Here is a 17,770-nt window from a genome sequence, read left to right on the forward strand (position 1 = left end):
AGACAATTCAAGGAGTACCGTGGCAACACAAATATTACAGTCACCTATGATGCCTCATTTAAAAGATCATAAACCGCCACTGTTAATTCTACGACGACACGGAACTCACTCGCTATAGCATTAGCGAAGCCCACTATGCGTAGCCGCCATAGAGCGACAAAATATTGGTGAAGTTCATCACTCCAAGTTCTGTGCACCCCGCAGGAACACAACTATCTCGATGGGTTTGACAGGCGCCCAACATGGTTGCCGAAAACTCCAATTTGGGCTATTTGGTTTAAGAAGAAAGTGGCAAATGCTATAATAATGCTTGAAACTTACTATCTGTGCTTTAAATCTCACCGTATTTTGTGACGTCACCCCAAACTACCTTTCCGTTGGTCGTTCTTTAGTGTACACGAGCACCGCGTGACAAAAGTTGTTGCCCTTCGGGACACTTCCGCCAGAGAATTTAATTCCGGTTTTTCGAATAGTCGGGCAATCTGCTTCAAGCAATAAAACCGCTGCGACATTGATGATCCTGGTTTAAAAGTTTGGTACGTATGATATATCACATCACACTTTTACTTAAAACAACTGTCAGGATAATTCGGCAAAAATTACTTGAACGATTTCACTGACAGAGCAGGCAACTGTCTCGCGAGTGGCTGACATTGATGCGACACCTGGCGAAGCAGATATCATCATCATCATCATCATCAGCCTGACTACGTCCACTGCAGGACAAAGGCCTCTCCCATGTTCCGCCAGTTAACCCGGTCCTGTGCTTGCTGCTGCCAATTTATACCCGCAAACTTCTTAATCTCATCTGCCCACCTAATCTTCTGTCTCCCCCTAACCCGCTTCCCTTCTCTGGGAATCCAGTCAGTTACCCTTAAAGACCAGCGGTTATCCTGTCTACGTGCTACATGCCCTGCCCATGTCCATTTCTTCTTCTTGATTTCAGCTATGATATCCTTAACCCTCGTTTGTTCCCTAATCCATTCTGCTCTCTTCTTGTCTCTTAAGGATACACCTACCATTTTTCTTTCCATTGCTCGCTGCGTCGTCCTCAATTTAAGCTGAACCCTCTTTGTAAGTCTCCAGGTTTCTGCTCCGTAGCTAAGTACCGGCAAGATACAGCTGTTATATACCTTCCTCTTGAGGGATAGTGGCAATCTACCTGTCATAATTTGAGAGTGCTTGCCGAATGTGCTCCACCCCATTCTTATTCTTCTAGTTACTTCAATCTCGTGGTTCGGCTCTGCGGTTATTACCTGCCCTAAGTAGACATAGTCTTTTACAACTTCAAGTGCACTATTGCCTATCTCGAAGCGCTGCTCCTTGCCGAGGTTGTTGTACATTACTTTCGTTTTCTGCAGATTAATTTTAAGACCCACCTTTCTGCTCTCCTTGTCTAACTCCGTAATCATGAGTTGCAATTCGTCCCCTGAGTTACTCAGCAATGCAATGTCATCGGCGAAGCGCAGGTTACTAAGGTATTCTCCATTGACTCTTATCCCTAACTGTTCCCATTCTAGGCTTCTGAAAACCTCCTGTAAGCACGCGGTAAATAGCATTGGGGATATTGTGTCCCCCTGCCTTACACCCTTCTTGATTGGTATTCTGTTGCTTCCTTTATGAAGCACTATGGTAGCAGTTGATCCCTTGTAGATTTCTTCCAGAATGTTTATATATACTTCATCTACGCCCTGATTCCGCAGTGTTTGCATGACGGCTGATATTTCTACTGAATCAAACGCCTTCTCGTAATCTATGAAGGCTATGTATAGTGGTTGGTTGTACTCTGAGCATTTCTCTATTACCTGATTGATAGTATGAATGTGGTCAATTGTTGAGTAGCCTGTTCGAAATCCTGCTTGTTCCTTTGGTTGATTGAATTCTAATGTTTTCTTTACTCTGTTAGCAATTACCTTTGTAAATAGCTTGTATACTACAGAGAGCAAGCTGATCGGCCTGTAATTCTTCAAGTCCTTGTCATCTCCTTTCTTATGTATTAAGATGATGTTAGCGTTCTTCCAAGACTCTGGTACTCTTCCCGTCAGGAGACACCTCGTAAACAGGGTGGCTAACTTTTCTAACACAATCTGTCCTCCATCTTTCAGCAGATCTGATGTTACCTGATCCTCACCAGCAGCTTTGCCTCTTTCAGCCACGAGCTTTTTCTACGTTGCCTCTGACATCAGCTTCGGAAAAAAGGAGAAGTTTATTGACTTCCAACCAAGGATAAAGTACATAACAAAAACATCGAGCTTCACGACTACAAAGGGTGCATGTACAATCAGGAAAGCACCACTACCGAGGTACAATGTATGTGGGGGAACGTACCCCTCTATTTACTGTACAGCGCGTGGTGCTCCAGCAGGCTTAATCATGCACGGTGGTAGGTCTTCTCAACACGCGGTTGGAACAAGTAGCGACTTAGCACTGTACAACTCTAGGTATTATTACTTTTTTGTCGCCTGAAACAATGCTGCTTTCGTACACGGTAAGTGCATGCCCGGAAGTATAAAAGAGGCCTTGAGGCTGGGGGGGGGGGCAGGGGGGGGTACAAGGGAGTGGGGGGGGGGGTCTTGTCTCTCCCCAAATAAGGCATCAGCAACAATGTGCCACGAAACATGAAGTTAGTTAACCCAAGGAATGTTCACTTCAGTAGAGCAGGGGCTACGGTGTTACGCTGATGTCCCTAAGGTCGTGTGTTCGATCACGTCTACGATGGTCGCGTTTCGATGGAGGCAAAACGGTATACACTCTAAAAATTGCGGAGGGTGTCGCAGGAGTGAAAGGCCAAGTTACTCTTCAGAGTGTTCTTCTACCCTCGCAAAGTATCAGATAGAGTGAAATTCATTTTCACTCTGTATGAAACGAGAGAGTGAAACGGCTCTCTACTCTTCCTCATTTCGTGAGCGTGAAATGCCCATATACCCTTCAGGCATGAGTGAGTAAAACGTGGCTATACTCTTGCTCTTGAGAACTTTCAGATGCCTCTGTACACTGCGAGTGATTAGCATTACCTAATAGCCACACATATACGCAATAAAACGCACTGAATTTGTTTGTTGAGACTGTATTGATCATTAACAAAAGGAACAGCGTTTCCAGCGTGCGCCAGTGAATTTCACCGCGCTGGAAGACACTTGGAACTTTAAATATCCACGTTTTAGTCTTGGATGTGAGTAGTGAAATAAGTGACTGCTATCTCGTTTAATCGGTCGCGATAAAAACTCAACGCAAACGGCTGTGAAATTCTCCTTATATTAATACTCATGTTCTTTGCTATGACCATCACACACGGGCGATGGTGCCGTAAGCCTAAAGTACGGTATGGCTACAATGACGTATAGTGGCTTTAGTCGTAGAACGTGAACAATAATGAACGGAAATATGTCCAAGGGGGTGAAAATAAGAATTCAATTGTATAGTGCACACTTGAGATTCGCGATGTTTCTTAGGCAGAAACGACTAACCACTTAGCGAGTCAGGGCAAATGACGTTCATATGATCGGTTGCGCTAATCTTCCTTCTTTTACTGTAAAAAAAATGTGTCGGATAGATGTTGTCATCTCACGAAGCACAAAACAAACGCAGTAAACACGTTAGCTACAGTGCGGCTGGTTTTTAGCAGCGCGGAGACTCTCAAATCTACGCGTCTGAACAAGAAAATGCAGACATATCGCCAACATTACTTATGATAAAAAATAATAAATGCCCGTTCCCCGTCTTTCAGCGAGGTGTAGCGGTTAGTCATTCTGCTTCCGGCAGTCGTGCTGAACGGATCGCAGGATCATGAGCTCCAGCGGAGCGGCGACAGCGGCCAATCTTAGCCGCGGAAACAGGAACGGAGATAGCGAATACCAGTTTATTTTGCCGCAAATGCCAAAAGGACGACTTGTTATCAACACCGTGTTTTTACACGGTGATGTACGAGCGAGGCCATACAAGGTCGAAGATTTCAGGGACGCATTGACGCCAACGGGCCTGCTGCCGGATGTGGTAAGCCTCGGTGCATACCAGGTTAACCACTTGTGGGCGGTGACATTCAATGATGCCGCTCCCACAAAACGCCTGCTCGCCTTGAAGGAGCTGCAGGTGAAGGGGCGGCGCTGCGTCGTCGTCGACCCACAGGACCAGCAGGTGCGGCTACGAATTCACTGGCTGCTTCACGGGGTGAGCGACGAAGAAGTACGGACGGCGCTGTCGGCTTTCGGCAAGGTCGTGGAGGTGAGCCGTGAGCGGTGGCGTGTCCCGGGCATGGCCGACAAGTGTTCGACCACGAGAACAGCTCTCCTGAAGCTGAAAAGCGGCGTCAGGGTCGAAGACCTTCCGCACCAGATCAGGATCGATGGAGAGCTGGCCTTGCTGGTTGTGCCTGGTCGGCCGATGCAATGCTTGCGCTGCCAAGGCAAAGGGCACGTCCGCCGAGAGTGCAAGGTTCCCCGTTGCTCGCGGTGCAAACGCTTCGGACACGTCGAGGCGGATTGCGTTCGAACGTACGCCAGTGCAATGGGGCCAGCGAAGAACGAGGCGATGGCTGATCACGTCATGGACGCGGCCGAGGCAGAGGACGCCGCCAAAGGGGTCGGAAGCCCAGTGGTCCCTGTGACTACTGGAGGGGCGGCGCAGGCAGACACACCCAAGTTTCCGGAGACTCGCCAGCTTTCGACTACACCGGCCAGCGCCCCGTCAGCGGCCGAGCCTGAGCGGGTCGAGACGGACGTGGTTCCAGTGGGGACAGCTGATACAACGGAGGGTCAGGGAGAGACGGCGGCGGACAGCGACGACGAGATGTGCGTGACCAGCGCCACGCTAAAGCGTCCACTCGACGACTCGGTAGAGCAGGACGGGGCGTCGTCCACCAGCAGCCAGGAGCCGCCTGCGAAGGCGCCGCAAGGGAGGCGGCGTAGTCTCAAACCTAAGCCGAAAGTCCCTACCGACCGGAGACTGGAGGACAAGGCAAAAGAAAACAGCGCTGGGAAGCAGGATGGTCCTGGAGGCGGCTAGCCGAGGGCTGGTCGTGAAGGGTAAGCGCCATGCTCCGGGCCTACTCCTTTAGCGAACAAGTCACTATGGAATTAACTCCGCCATTCAGTATAGCTACGCTTAACGTCAGAGGGTTGGCGGCTAGGCGTAGGCAAAGTCAGCTCTATCGGTTGCTCACAGACCAAGACATAGACGTCCTAGCCGTCCAGGAAACTAAGGTAGACGGAGAGGAGGAGACCGGGAGCATGGTGCGCCGTTTCACTGACCGATATTACGCGGTCGTAAGCCACTCGATAGGAACGTCCGCGGGTTGTGTTCTTTTTGTAAAAAAATTGCAAAGCCTTCTTGTGCAAAGTGTTTTTTCATGTCAGTCGGGCAGAATTGTTTATTGTGACTTTGTTTATGGTGCCACTGAATTCAGAGTTATATGCGTATACGCACCGAATAGTGTAGAAGAGCGTGCTCAGTTTTTTTCTAACCTGTTTCAGTGGACAAAGTGTGATAAGAGGGTGGTTTTGTTAGGTGATTTTAACTGTGTTTTAAGGGCTCGCGATAGAGTCAATAGCACTGGCGTTCGTGACAAAAGCAGTGACGTGCTAGGCAAATTAATAACCGAAAATGACTTGGAAGACGTGTATGAATGTGTGGCAGCAAATCGCGAAGTGATCTACACGCGATTTCATGGCAATAGCCATGCACGTTTAGACCGCATATACCTATCCCTAGATGTATTGCCTATGTGTCACGATTTTTCGGTTGAGCCAGTGTCGTTTTCAGATCACTGTTTGGTTGTGTGTCGCATAGGCATGAAGAAACAGCGTAAGGTTTTCAACTGGGATTTATGGAAACTGAACGCAGTGTTACTAAAAGATGAACCATTTTTAGAAGCAGTGCACGAGACCATTAATGAAGTGCTTATGGAAAAAACGGAAACAGTAGCAGAGAAATGGGAGTGTTTAAAGCAGAAGGTGAAAATGAAAGCGCTTGACAGATCGAGCACGCTAAAATTCGAAGCGCAAATAAAAGAAAGAAGTCTTAAGAAAACACTGCAGCAGCTGATAGCCCTAGAAAGTCGGGAGCCTGGGACTTGCAAAGACGAGGTGCGCAGTGTCAAGGAAAAATTAGAACTGCATGACAGAGAGCGTTATCGAGGCGCCTGGGTTCGCGCGCGCGCAAATGATCTTGCCGCGGGTGAGACGCCCACAAAAAGGGCGCTTGGTCTCGAAAAAGCGCAAGGACGCCGAAACCACATCGATAAGGTCTATTGCAACGGGACTCTCGCGAGCGACAATGAAAGCATCGAACGGGCCTTTGTTGCGTATTATCAGTCACTTTTTGCAATTCGAAAAGCGAATGTACATGGTTTTAAAGAAGAGTTTCTCAAGCGCTTGCCGCGGCTTAGTGACGACACAAAAAAGCTTTTAGAAGGCAGAATAACGGAAGGTGAAGTGGAACGCGCGATTGGTCATCTGAACCCCGGAAAGTCACCGGGACCCGATGGCCTAACCGCAGCATGGTATAAGACGTTTAGAATAGAACTGTCCCCGGGGTTAGCTGAGCTGTTCAATGAGGCGTACGAACGGAAAACTCTGCCGCCCTCCTTCAGCAAAGCGCATACGATATTAATTCCTAAAACGGACGAAGGGGAAAAACTTAAACTGGTGACATCGTATAGGCCCATATCGCTGACCAATGTCGACTACAAGATTTTTATGAAGGTTCTGGCAGCGCGACTTCAAGGTGTCATTAAAGAAATTGTTGGAGAGCACCAAACTTGTGGAATCAAAGGCAGAACCATTAGCTCAAACATTCACAAGATGCGGTGTGTGCTAGAGTGTTGTGACGAAGATTCACTTGGCGTTGCTGTGCTCCAGATAGACCTGGAGAAAGCTTTTGATTGTGTTGCGCATGATATTTTGTTTGTCATCTTAGATCATATTAATGTCGGTTCCATCATCAAGGAGGGAGTGGCCTTGGCGTACCAGAACTGCACAACACGTTTAATTGTTAACAAGTCTTTGGGGGCCCCCATTCACGTAATGCGTTCTGTGCGTCAGGGCTGCCCCCTCAGTCCACTTTTGTTTTGTATTTACATCGAAGCGATGTGCTTAGCGATAAATGAAAATGAAAAAATTCGTGGCTTCAGCTTGGCGGCAGTGGAAGTTAAGCTGCTGGCCTATGCAGACGACATTGCGGTGTGTTGTACGAACAAAGAAAGTGTAGAGGAAACGATAAGTGTTGTGAAACATTTTTGTAGCGTCACAGGAAGCCGCGTAAACTGGGCGAAATCTCTTGGGCTTTGGCACGGAAGGTGGCCTTCAAAGCCGGACCTTTTTGCGAATGTGCACTGGACGGAAACACCGACAAGGTACCTCGGTGTTCCCCTGGAATGTTATAACGGCAGCGAGGAGTATTGGTCGCGTCAAACAAAAGAGACGAAGGAAAAAGCAGACAGGTGGAAAGGCATGAACCTGTCTGTTTTCGCTAGGGCTACTGTGTGCAACATGTTTTTTATCGCTAAACTGTGGTATGTGATGCAGGTGTTACATTGTTCAAGGATCAACGTGCAAAGGCTGCACAGAGTGTTCGCAGTTTTTATATGGGGCTCGAAATGGGAAAGGTGCAGACGGACCAACTTGTTCAGGCGCGTGAAGGACGGAGGTCTTGGTTTGGCGCACCTATTTGTGAGACAAGTAGTAAATAGATTTTTGTTTTTCCGTGACGTCAGGGATCCGTTTTTACGTACGGTATGCCAGCTCAGGTTAGGCAGTGCCTTACCAGATTTTGTTGTTACTACGGATAGCCGGCCCGTGACGTTGCGTGGGTATCTCAAGGAAGTGGTAGACAGTGTACGTTTTTTATCTGTACGCTTTTCGATAGATTATCTAGCAAGTGTTAGAAGAAAAGAATTGTACAGAGATGTATGTGCTATGGTTTTGCCAGTACCATTGTACAGGGCCATATACAGTGGAAGACCGGGACAAAACGTACTGAAGCGGGTGAGAAACATGCAGGTACCTACAGGGGTGAAAACTTTTTTCTTCAAGTTACACACAGGAACACTATCAGTAAAGACTTTCACAGAGGAACGGGGTTTTTTTACACTATGGGGGTCACACTGCTTGATATGTAAGAAACCAGAAACAATAGACCATGTTTTTTTGCATTGTTGGGAAGGGGTACATTTTTGGGACATATTACAGAGGACAATAAAGAAGGATTTTCCACTAGACCCACACGGAATAAGGTACCTCGCAGTAACAAATGATGATGGGGTCCCATTCGATGTAGTGATGTTGACCGGTCTCCACTGTATATGGCGTGCACGAATGGCCGGATACCATTTCGACCCGGACGCAAAACCAGCAGTAATTTATTTCAGGCAAAGCATGTCTGCATTCATTGAGTGTAGCAAAATAGAGGATATCGAGCCAGAATGGTTGTCAAGGTTTGAACCCCTGGCAAACCTTAAGTATTTTTAAGAGGACAACATCAGTACAAATGGGACTGATGGCAATGCTTGTTTTTTTTTTCTCCTTTTCTTTGTATTGTAATATATGTGTGTGCAATGATTGCCCTGTACAATGTCCATGCCAGGCAATAAATAAAAAAAAAAAAAAAAAAAAGGTGTAGCGGTTAGTGTGTTAGGCTCGCAATCTGCATTACGTCTGGAGGTCGAAGGCTCGAACCGCATTCAATCAAGTTTTTATTTTCCTTTTTTTTTGGCGTACCGATCGTATTTAGTCATTCTTTTGATCTGAGCATGAGAATTACGTCAAAAACAACTAAATATCCCAATTGTGGCCCAAACTCTGCTATTTTTCCTCGTGAGGTGTGTTGCTACTCTCTTCGGTGGGGTCATGCTACTCTGCTTCGGGCAGCGTTGTTACTTTGCTGAGGGGGATTGCATTGAGCCGTTATGGGGGAATCACTTAACTCTGCCTCAACAAGAGGTGATTTACTCTGGAAAAGACAGTGAAATATGGGACAAGAAAGTGCTCTCCCAAAGAGAGTGCCCAGCTCTCTCTTACTTTTTAGAGTGTAGAGGCACGTGTACTATGCGATGTCAGGGTACCTTAAAGAACACCAGCTGGTCAACACTTCGCGAGCCCATAATCATATCATGGTTTTGGCACGTTAAATAATAGTCATTATTAATATTATTAATAACATAAAGAACGTACTAGTGCACGCGATTTCCGAGGTGCAAGTGCCCCTATCGGACACCTAAGCCAAATATCAGGATCGTCTGCAATTTTTATTCGGGTCCTTCATCATACACCACGAGGTTTGTCTGAACCCACGGGTCTTTTAGCTTCTGTTGGCAAACAATCGCACGTCCAAATGACCGGCTCTTGGACAACTTTGGCGATCAAAACCTTCCGTCGAAATTGCCAGCTCCCATGTAAATTATGTCAGAATTTACCGGGTTACTTAGGAGCCCACGCGTATTACCGAAAGAAACGAGAGTCGCGCCGATGTGCGTGGCAGTTGCAGGGGTTGTAGAAAGAACACAAGAGCGCATGCGCACTTAAGCCGATCCGGGCACTTGTCAGAGCAGCTTGGCTAGGTGAGCAAGGAAGTTGTAATGCCTGATGACGTGCATAACAATTTTTATAGTGCATTGTGTACATAAGAACAATGTTGTACACGCATCACGCACTCGTACCCCACGTAAGGCAGCCTCCCAGTACAGCCAAGGTGTGCCTGAGAAGTTGCGTCCACTCTGAAGCTCTTTCGGTGCTGGCCAGAAAGTCCGAGTGTGTCGCACTGACGTACGCAGCTACAAAGCCGTAAAGTGGCGGAGCAGTGGCAGCTACGTCCGTCAGCAAAGGAAACCATGGAGTTTTTTTTTTTAATAGTAGTATTTCGTGCCTTCTTGAGAGCGACCTGTGCATCTGGAAGACTCATGCGCACGAGGACGCACACCACTTTGCTGGAAGCATGGGACAGAAAAAGAAAAAAAAAAACTGAGTAGCGCTGCCGTGGGCCGCCTGCCAAGCGCCATTAATCTGTGTCTGCTACGAGCTTCTGGACCGACCTTGGTATCCTCTGCAAGCACTAGCTAAGGTAGTGGATAGAGCTGGAAAATGGAGGGAGGAGGTAAGAGGGGGGGGGTGCAAGTGGTTGCGAGCACGTACGGAACCCGGTGCTTCTCAAGGGCACCACCATTCGAGGCGTCGTCGTTCGTCGCAAGCAGCCTGGCGCACGGTGGCAGCGCGCACAAGAACTGCTTGAGACATCCCAGCAAGAAGATAAAAACAGAACGAAAGAGTTGAAACATTCCCGAGGCTAAGAGCGCTTGGAAAACAAGAAGTAAGAAAGAAAGCAGCTGAGAGGAAAGGCTACGCCGAAGGAACAGGTAAAGAAAGAGAAAATGAACGTGGCAAGTGTCGCGCCGCAGTCGTCGGCGTCGTCACCGTCGATGGTGTGGTGTCGTTATCCTGCCGCCGGCATCAGCGGCGCCGCCGACACGGCTGCAATCGTGTCGGCGTCACAGGCCGCTTCGCAGGGCGTCTTCGCTGCTTGCCAGCGGGCACAGAGCGGGCACGGCGCACCGAGTCCCATTGCGCGTCGGCTTGCGAGAGATAAGACCAGCGTCGCCCAGTTCCGAAGCCAACTTGGCCATGGCTCGATTCCAAGAGTTGGGCAGGGGTTCTATTTTTTCGCTCTCTCGTTTTTTTCCTTGCCACTAAACGGGCGTGAGCTCACACAGAGGACGACAGCATTGCGACAGCCGGACCTGCGTAAAAGAAGGGGGTAGAAAAAAAAGTGTGTGGTCTTATTGACATTGGAGCTGGTGAGATCGTCTTCAAACCACATGATAGCGGGCGAGAAAATACATGCATTTCATCTAAATGGTAAAGAAAGGGATTTGTGGTAGAAGAGAGGAGAGTTTAGTGATTGTGTTGGTGACAGTGCTCCAACCTGGCGAAGCTATTTAAGGCAGTGATGGAAATAAAAAAAAATACGCATAAATTGCGTTTTTGCTTTAGGCCGCTTCAATTCATGAAAGCTACCGCAGCAGCAACATGCTCAGTAGAACATATTACGACCTAGCTGAAAAAAGACATTCACAGAAAAATACTTCGTTTAAAACATCTTCCTATATGGTAGAACAAACGAGACCACAGGATCTATACACATAACACACTTTAATGAACGTTAGAGCTATCGACACTTATACAAAATAGGAGATATACCAGAGCGGAGCCAAGTCCTCAAAAAAAAAAAAATGTCGGAAAATTTCGACAAGGATTGCTTTTGCCGTAGCAGTAGAAGACTGTTCAGCCCGTTTTGACTCTGGAAGTTGCCTGCGTCAGGAAGGCTTGATCTCTAGCAAGGACACATACCGTCGCCCGAGCAGACGAATATAGGCACCTCTGTCCCTAAGGAAGCACCTGCCCGGACGGAAGCAAATTTTCGTGTCGAAGTGTTCACTTTCGCTTCACAAACAGCACACGTCTGCTCAGAATTGACGTTGCCACTCTACAACATATAAACGGCAGCAATGCATGGTCAGTGAAGTTAAACGGACTCTGCAACACTTTATGAACTTGGTCACAAAACGCTGCCCACTGATAGTCGGGGCTCCGGAGACAGCTGAATATTTATAGCGCAGCAAATGACATGGGATTTACCACAAATTCTCGAAGTATGCTTAAGATTGCTTTCTATCCTCTCGGAAAATGACGCTACAAGCTCAGAAATCACTCGTCATAACTGTTGTATCAGCCATTGGCTGATTTGAGCATGACACTTTAAAAAGCTCTGCAGGGCCCTTTAGAGAAGGTGCGTGTTATTGTAATCTCAACATTTTAAATACCAAACGGCGGACATTCGCCAAGCATCTATTGAAGTGATTTTCAAAGTTCCCGATCAAATTTACCTCCATATCTGAAAAAGTACAGTACTAACGAAAACGTTGCAGCTAAAACGAAGGCTGCAGCTTACGTTCAATGTGATTGCTATTAAAAAAAGTATTTGGAGCCCTAAATAGAAAAAGAAGCGTGCGTTCGGAAGATCACCCACCTTGTGGCCTGAGGGGAAATGATATGTTGTCGGTTAACACAAGGGGTTCGGCTTCTGATGAAGCAATGAGAGTATTGGCTATGATGTCGATATGATCAATGTACAGATTAAAGAGGAACCCATTGGCATTTGAAGGAAGTAATAATAAACGGAGTTGCAGGTGCATGGGAAAGCACGCAAGTTTATGAGCTACAGGTCATATAACTGCCAGTCTTTTTGCTCATGATTGGACAATCCATGACATCGTTGCATAGTGACATACAATTGCTCGCATATTATTATATCATCTGTCATATTTATTGCCCAGCTCAGCATCATGTATGGTTTATGTATACTCCAAATTCTTAACGCGTTCAGATAATTCACATAATTATATTTTTTTCTAATAATACTGTGCTATAGACGGCTGTGATCGTTTTATGATGCGTACTTGTGCGGAAACAATCAACATAATTGTGAAGTTGCACGCCATGGTTATTATTTGTTATCGAATACCGGCATGTCCTGAGTAATACTTGGAGTTTCTGTGCGAACGACGTTGCAAAATAAATCTCGTACTTTGCTCACCTTGTGCTTGAAGATTCAAGATTTTTTTTTTTTTACAATTGAACGTATTTACTAACAAAGCGATTTCGGTGTCTATCAGCTTAGGATTGTCCTGTAGAAAACCTTGGAAGGAAGAAGGGAAGGACATGGAAGTTAGCCAGTTATCAGACTGTAACAGTTCACTGAGTGTGCGACTTGCGTTGTCATACAGCGACGACATGAATAACAATATCTCTATCATATAACGGACGAAAATACCTTGATAAAAAAAGATTGACAGTGAGAGAATAAATGGTAGAGAAGGAAAGGTAAATTGAAAGTGAAACGTAAACTATAGACAGGGACTCGCAAATGTTTGTTCAGCGTAAGAATCGCTTCAGTACATAAAAGAGCTTCGTCATTTTCGTGCATATTTGTTCAAGCAAGCGACTGCGTCCGTTTGCACGCACGCAATGATTGTAATGTCATTGCGAGCTTGTAATAAATAGACAGTATTTCCAGCAGCCTATCATACAGGCTTGAGCCATTGATCGGGTCATTTTGTCTATGTATGGCCTTGCTGAACACGACTCTGATGCAGTGGAGAAGTGCGGACTTCGATTGCACATAGGCACAACGGTATATGCGCTCCCTTTCGACAATCTGTAGTGAGCGTGGTACTTTGTGCAGGTACGGCGTTTGCGGATGTCGTCGGCGCTGTCGTCCCATGCCACTGCGTGCGTGCCCCGCATATGGACAAGAAAGCCCGATTTCGTTTGCACCGAAGGACGCTGGACTCGGAGCCGGTAGCTTTCCGTCAGGCACAGCGACGAAGTGAAGGTCGTTTTTTTCGGTTGATGGAGCTTCGCTTTTACTTCTCAATTTCAACACGACAGCGTGAAAGAGCTTGTTTAGCAGAAATTCCTGCATCGGCGTCTTTGGTATTGAGCGAGAAATCATCATCCTATGCTTGGCCGAAAAATCGAGAACGATGTAAATAAAATGCTGCGTTTAAATGGGGATCGAACCATGGTCATTTGCGTGTAAAGCGGATGTTCTACGACACGGTGACACGTCTGCTTGTGAATACAGTGAAAATATGTTCCTCTGCTCAGAAATTCTGTGAATGTGGATTTCCTGCTTTACAAATACGCGTTCTCGGTGCATGCTTCACAATACACCATGAAATATTGCAGTAATAAAGTGTGGTAAAAGCGTGCATTGCCATCGGGGGTCAGAACATGTGATTATCATATTGACGTCGTGTTTCACGGCCGATCAACCTCTACAGGAGGGACAAACGCTACTGCACCTATTCCCTTAGGCCCACGCATTGGGTGCATTGAAAGTTCGAAAAAATTTTGTGCACTAAGTGTTTCACGTACGCACTGTAGGAACAGGACATCGCTATCATGTTCAACTCTTAAAGGCGAAGGTTTGGGGTCTCTTAATTTTTTTTCTCACTTCTGCATATGATGTACCGAATGTACGCCGCCTCGCTCATTGGTTAAAGAAGTAATAGCAAAATCACATAAATTACTTAATTCACTATAGTTATTTCCAGTATACAGCCATAGGTCGGCAAGTATTTCGGGCATCAATCAGACTCGCTCATGAAACATATTTTTTGCTTCGAACTCACTCGGACTCAGTCTCGGCAAAATTTTCTTCAGCGGACTCTCTTAGAATAAAACTCACCAAAACGTTACCCACCTGGACTCACTCTGACTCAGGCTGGCGGCTAGATATAAGCCCGAATGAGTCCCACTGAGTTGACTCATGAGTCCGTTAGGCTAGAATTAGCTTTTTGATGATGCTGTCAGTCCTCTTTAGTACCAACATCTACGCAATCGGTGCTCTTCTCTCTTCTCGAGGCCATTTGATAATGTATACCCTTAAACCCCAGCTGTAGTTGCTCGAAAACCAGTAAGGCTTTTTTTTAAGACATGACTACATATTATATATACATATCTAGAACTTCCCTGGAGGATGTAGGAGTTGGGGGTCAAGGCACCCCCCCCCCTCTCCTCGAAAGCAATTTGCGCGCCTCTGATTAATGTATATGAAAATTGTGTATGAATCACAGTGCGTTGGTATATGCGTCAACACACGAGAGTATAAATGTGATTGGAGGAAAGGAAAAGCGGATAGTAAGGCTGAAGATGTGTACATAGGACCATAGCTAGGGAAAAAATAAGTGGAACTCACTCAGATTTACTCAAGAAGTATATCTGGCCCTTTGGACTCTCTCGGACTCAGACTCAGAAGATTCTCCTGCGCCGAACTCACTCGGGCTCACACTCCCGAATATTTTCTTCAACCAGACTCATATTCATCAGAATATTAGTCATAGACTAATAATCATCAGAATATTAGTCACACTCATGCGCAAGTTTACCGACCTAAATCCACAGCAACAACAGGCACTATGTGCGGAGGAGGGTACGCAAAAATAAAAAGAAAAGACTGGGGGCCACAGAAGTGATCTATAGCACAGGCGGCAATTGATTATTCACAATGAATCCCACAAATGCACATTTTACTGTAAAATTATATGTGTTAGTTCTAACTTAGAATGAGAATTATAATTACACACAATATAGCCGTTGTTTGCAAGTAATTAGTGGCACTTGTCGATTGTTTTAGAAGAGAAAGACAATCGAAGTACATAAGTGTTCGACGCGATTCAAGATTAAAGCGAAAATATAGTGCACTTGTTTTATTACGAGTTCCCCTTACACATATTCACGCCGACGTTTATAGTCGGCCTACTCGACGGTCTGATTATAACACAGTGAACAGCATCTGCGTTTAGAAAAAAGAAACGTGTTTGTTCCCTCCGTCCTAGGAGCCGGTATAACACGAAAATGAAACTTGTCCTTAAAGAAGCTGTTAAACGTTTACTGTACATTAATATAAGAGAACTCGCACAATGTCTATTGATGTTTGACAGCTATAGGATTGTTTGACGTTAACGCACCTACATTGACGCTTAGAGATACATCTGTATACCAACGAGTGACGTTCGATTTAATGATTAAACAAACTACGATGCATTGAAGAAGCAATCGTAAATGTCCCGGTCATGACACATTACTTCACTGTACGATGAGCGCTCTAAAAGGGCAGCGTTAGATATAAAAGGCGCGTTTTTAAAGCTCCCAGAGTATGTGGGTCGTGGTGGCACGGGTCCATATTGGGGAAGTGTAACCACCTTTCTTCACCCCCCTTCCTGTAAGACTTCTCGCTGCTCTACTGTAAGCTGTGTTAGCCATTGAGTGTTTCCTTATAACGCCGGAGCGCGTATTGTCACCGTGTAATTGTAATTTTGTTTGCTATGTTTGCGTCTTTATTGCGCATTCTAATACTCACTTTATTATACATTCAAAGAAGGGGAAAAAGAAGTGGTTCTGGTGCAGTGGACAGCGGTTTCTGTATTCAATTAAAGCTCGAAAAGTTGTGGGTGCCGCTCTCGTCGATGAAACTTTTTTTTTTCTTCACTTTCCGTTCATGCGTATATTTAACCTCATTTCTGTGACGGAAATACGTCACTGCAGCCCTGGTGGACACCGGCATAAAATATTTTCCTGTTAAAAAAAAAGCGAGAAGGATTAAGACAAGGAAAGCTTCCCATTACGATGTGGGAATCGTGTTTTTAAGGGCAAAGCTCCTGAAGGTGTGGGTATAGTCCTTCCTCAGATACAGATGTACGTATCCACCTGTAGCTTTATAGAGTGTTCAAGAGATGGCGTTAGTGTCAATCTCTCTATATATAATTTCACATAATGTCACTGGATGGGGCTCGTTTCAGGGACAGACAGACAGACGGACGAACGGATGGATGGACGAAGGAACGGACAGACTCTTCGCCCCACTCATCATGATTCACTCTGTGGATATGCTGTAAATTTTTTTACAGGGTACAAGTTTCATATCCTGACGCATACATTATATTATTATTAGATGTTTGTGTCATTACAATTCTGGAATTAAGATCAACGTGTCTGCATAAATTGCTCGGTGCCCAGGAGGAATGTGATAGTCATGACATTGTTTTACGCTGAGCCTCCTGCAGCAGCTGTCACTGTCACATGTGCGCATACAAAGATTAGCACACTTTTTTTACTGTTTTAATGGCCGCTATCAGGATAGCTAACATCATTGCAGCTTCAGCGTACTTCATCTGAGTCGTTGTGTCATGGTAAAATCAGTAAAACCAGGGAAGTACTCACAGGCTGACTTTACCATAAAGTCAAATAGCGCCAGCCGATTGACTGACAATCCTCCTTTTCTCTCTCTCTCTCTTTCTCTTCTCTTTCCTCTCTCTCTCATCTTTATGTCCCTTTACTATTCCCCCAGCGTAGGGTAGCAAACCGGGCATGTGCCTGGTTAACCTCCCTGCCTTTCCCTCTTGTTGTTTACCCCCCCCCCCCCAAATACCGTACGTGTTATGGAAATCTTTATCCTCGTATATATCGCCATCTCATATGCAAGAAGCGTGCGGTTAAGGTTTATACGACTGCATTACCATGTAATGAGATGTTTTGGAGATAAAGTAACGGGCCCCGCACGCACTAGATGCGCTTTATTATCTTGTTACCATTTAGGTAGCTCCAGCCGCTGCAGTGGTCTGTTGGCTGAGGTGCTCGGCTCCTGATTCGAAGGTTGTGATTTGGACAGAAGCCGGATTTTCGGGGGAGCCGACCATGCTAGAGGAAGAACCGTGTGCTTAGATATCGATGCGCGTTAAGGAATCCCGGTTGGTTGAGATTTCGGGAGCCAATCACTACGGTTATGGCACGTGAAACATCAGCAGGTATGATTTTTGTTATTGTGGTAGCGCGGGAGGGAGATGGAAGACAAATTGTGTGGTTTTAAGTGACGAGGCGGTGAATGACAATGTAATGCACGCCGTAGTAAGTGTCTCCTTTTTAATTTTGTCCACATAGACTGAGCTGCTGCAGTACCTATAAGTGCACGGGTGTTTCTGCATTTAGCCCGCCATCGAAGCGCAACGGCCGGCAATATACAGAACAGACCTCGTCAAGCTCACAACAATGGAACAAGTAAGTTGCTAAGCCCTTGTGTCGACGGGAAGTATATTTAGCTCGAAACATTTGTAAGGTAATTGCGGGGGTTTAACGCTCCGAAACCACAAAATGATCATGAAGGACATCGTATTTGAGGGCTCCGCAATTTTTTTTACTAACTCGTGTTTTAACATGCACCCAAG

The 17,770-nt window shown here is 46.0% G+C and overlaps 2 protein-coding genes across 2 annotated transcripts in view; one reads left to right on the forward strand and one right to left on the reverse strand.

Moving 5' to 3' along the window:
• The first annotated feature begins 3,835 nt into the window (after nt 1-3,835).
• Nucleotides 3,836-13,557, forward strand: LOC142817833 (uncharacterized). Its single transcript, XM_075895660.1, has 2 exons — nt 3,836-5,021; nt 13,228-13,557. The coding sequence occupies exon 1, from the start codon at nt 3,874-3,876 to the stop codon at nt 4,999-5,001; it is 1,128 nt and encodes a 375-aa protein (XP_075751775.1). The 5' UTR covers nt 3,836-3,873; the 3' UTR covers nt 5,002-5,021; nt 13,228-13,557.
• Nucleotides 8,582-17,770, reverse strand: part of LOC142817834 (uncharacterized) — a 146,499-nt gene continuing 137,310 nt past the window's right edge. The window contains exon 2 of the mRNA XM_075895661.1: nt 8,582-10,723. Within this exon, the coding sequence (XP_075751776.1) occupies nt 10,673-10,723 (51 nt within the window). The 3' untranslated portion in view covers nt 8,582-10,672. The remainder of the gene's footprint in view (nt 10,724-17,770) is intronic.

Source organism: Rhipicephalus microplus, chromosome 5 (assembly GCF_043290135.1).
Source record: "Rhipicephalus microplus isolate Deutch F79 chromosome 5, USDA_Rmic, whole genome shotgun sequence".
Lineage (NCBI taxonomy): Eukaryota > Metazoa > Arthropoda > Arachnida > Ixodida > Ixodidae > Rhipicephalus > Rhipicephalus microplus.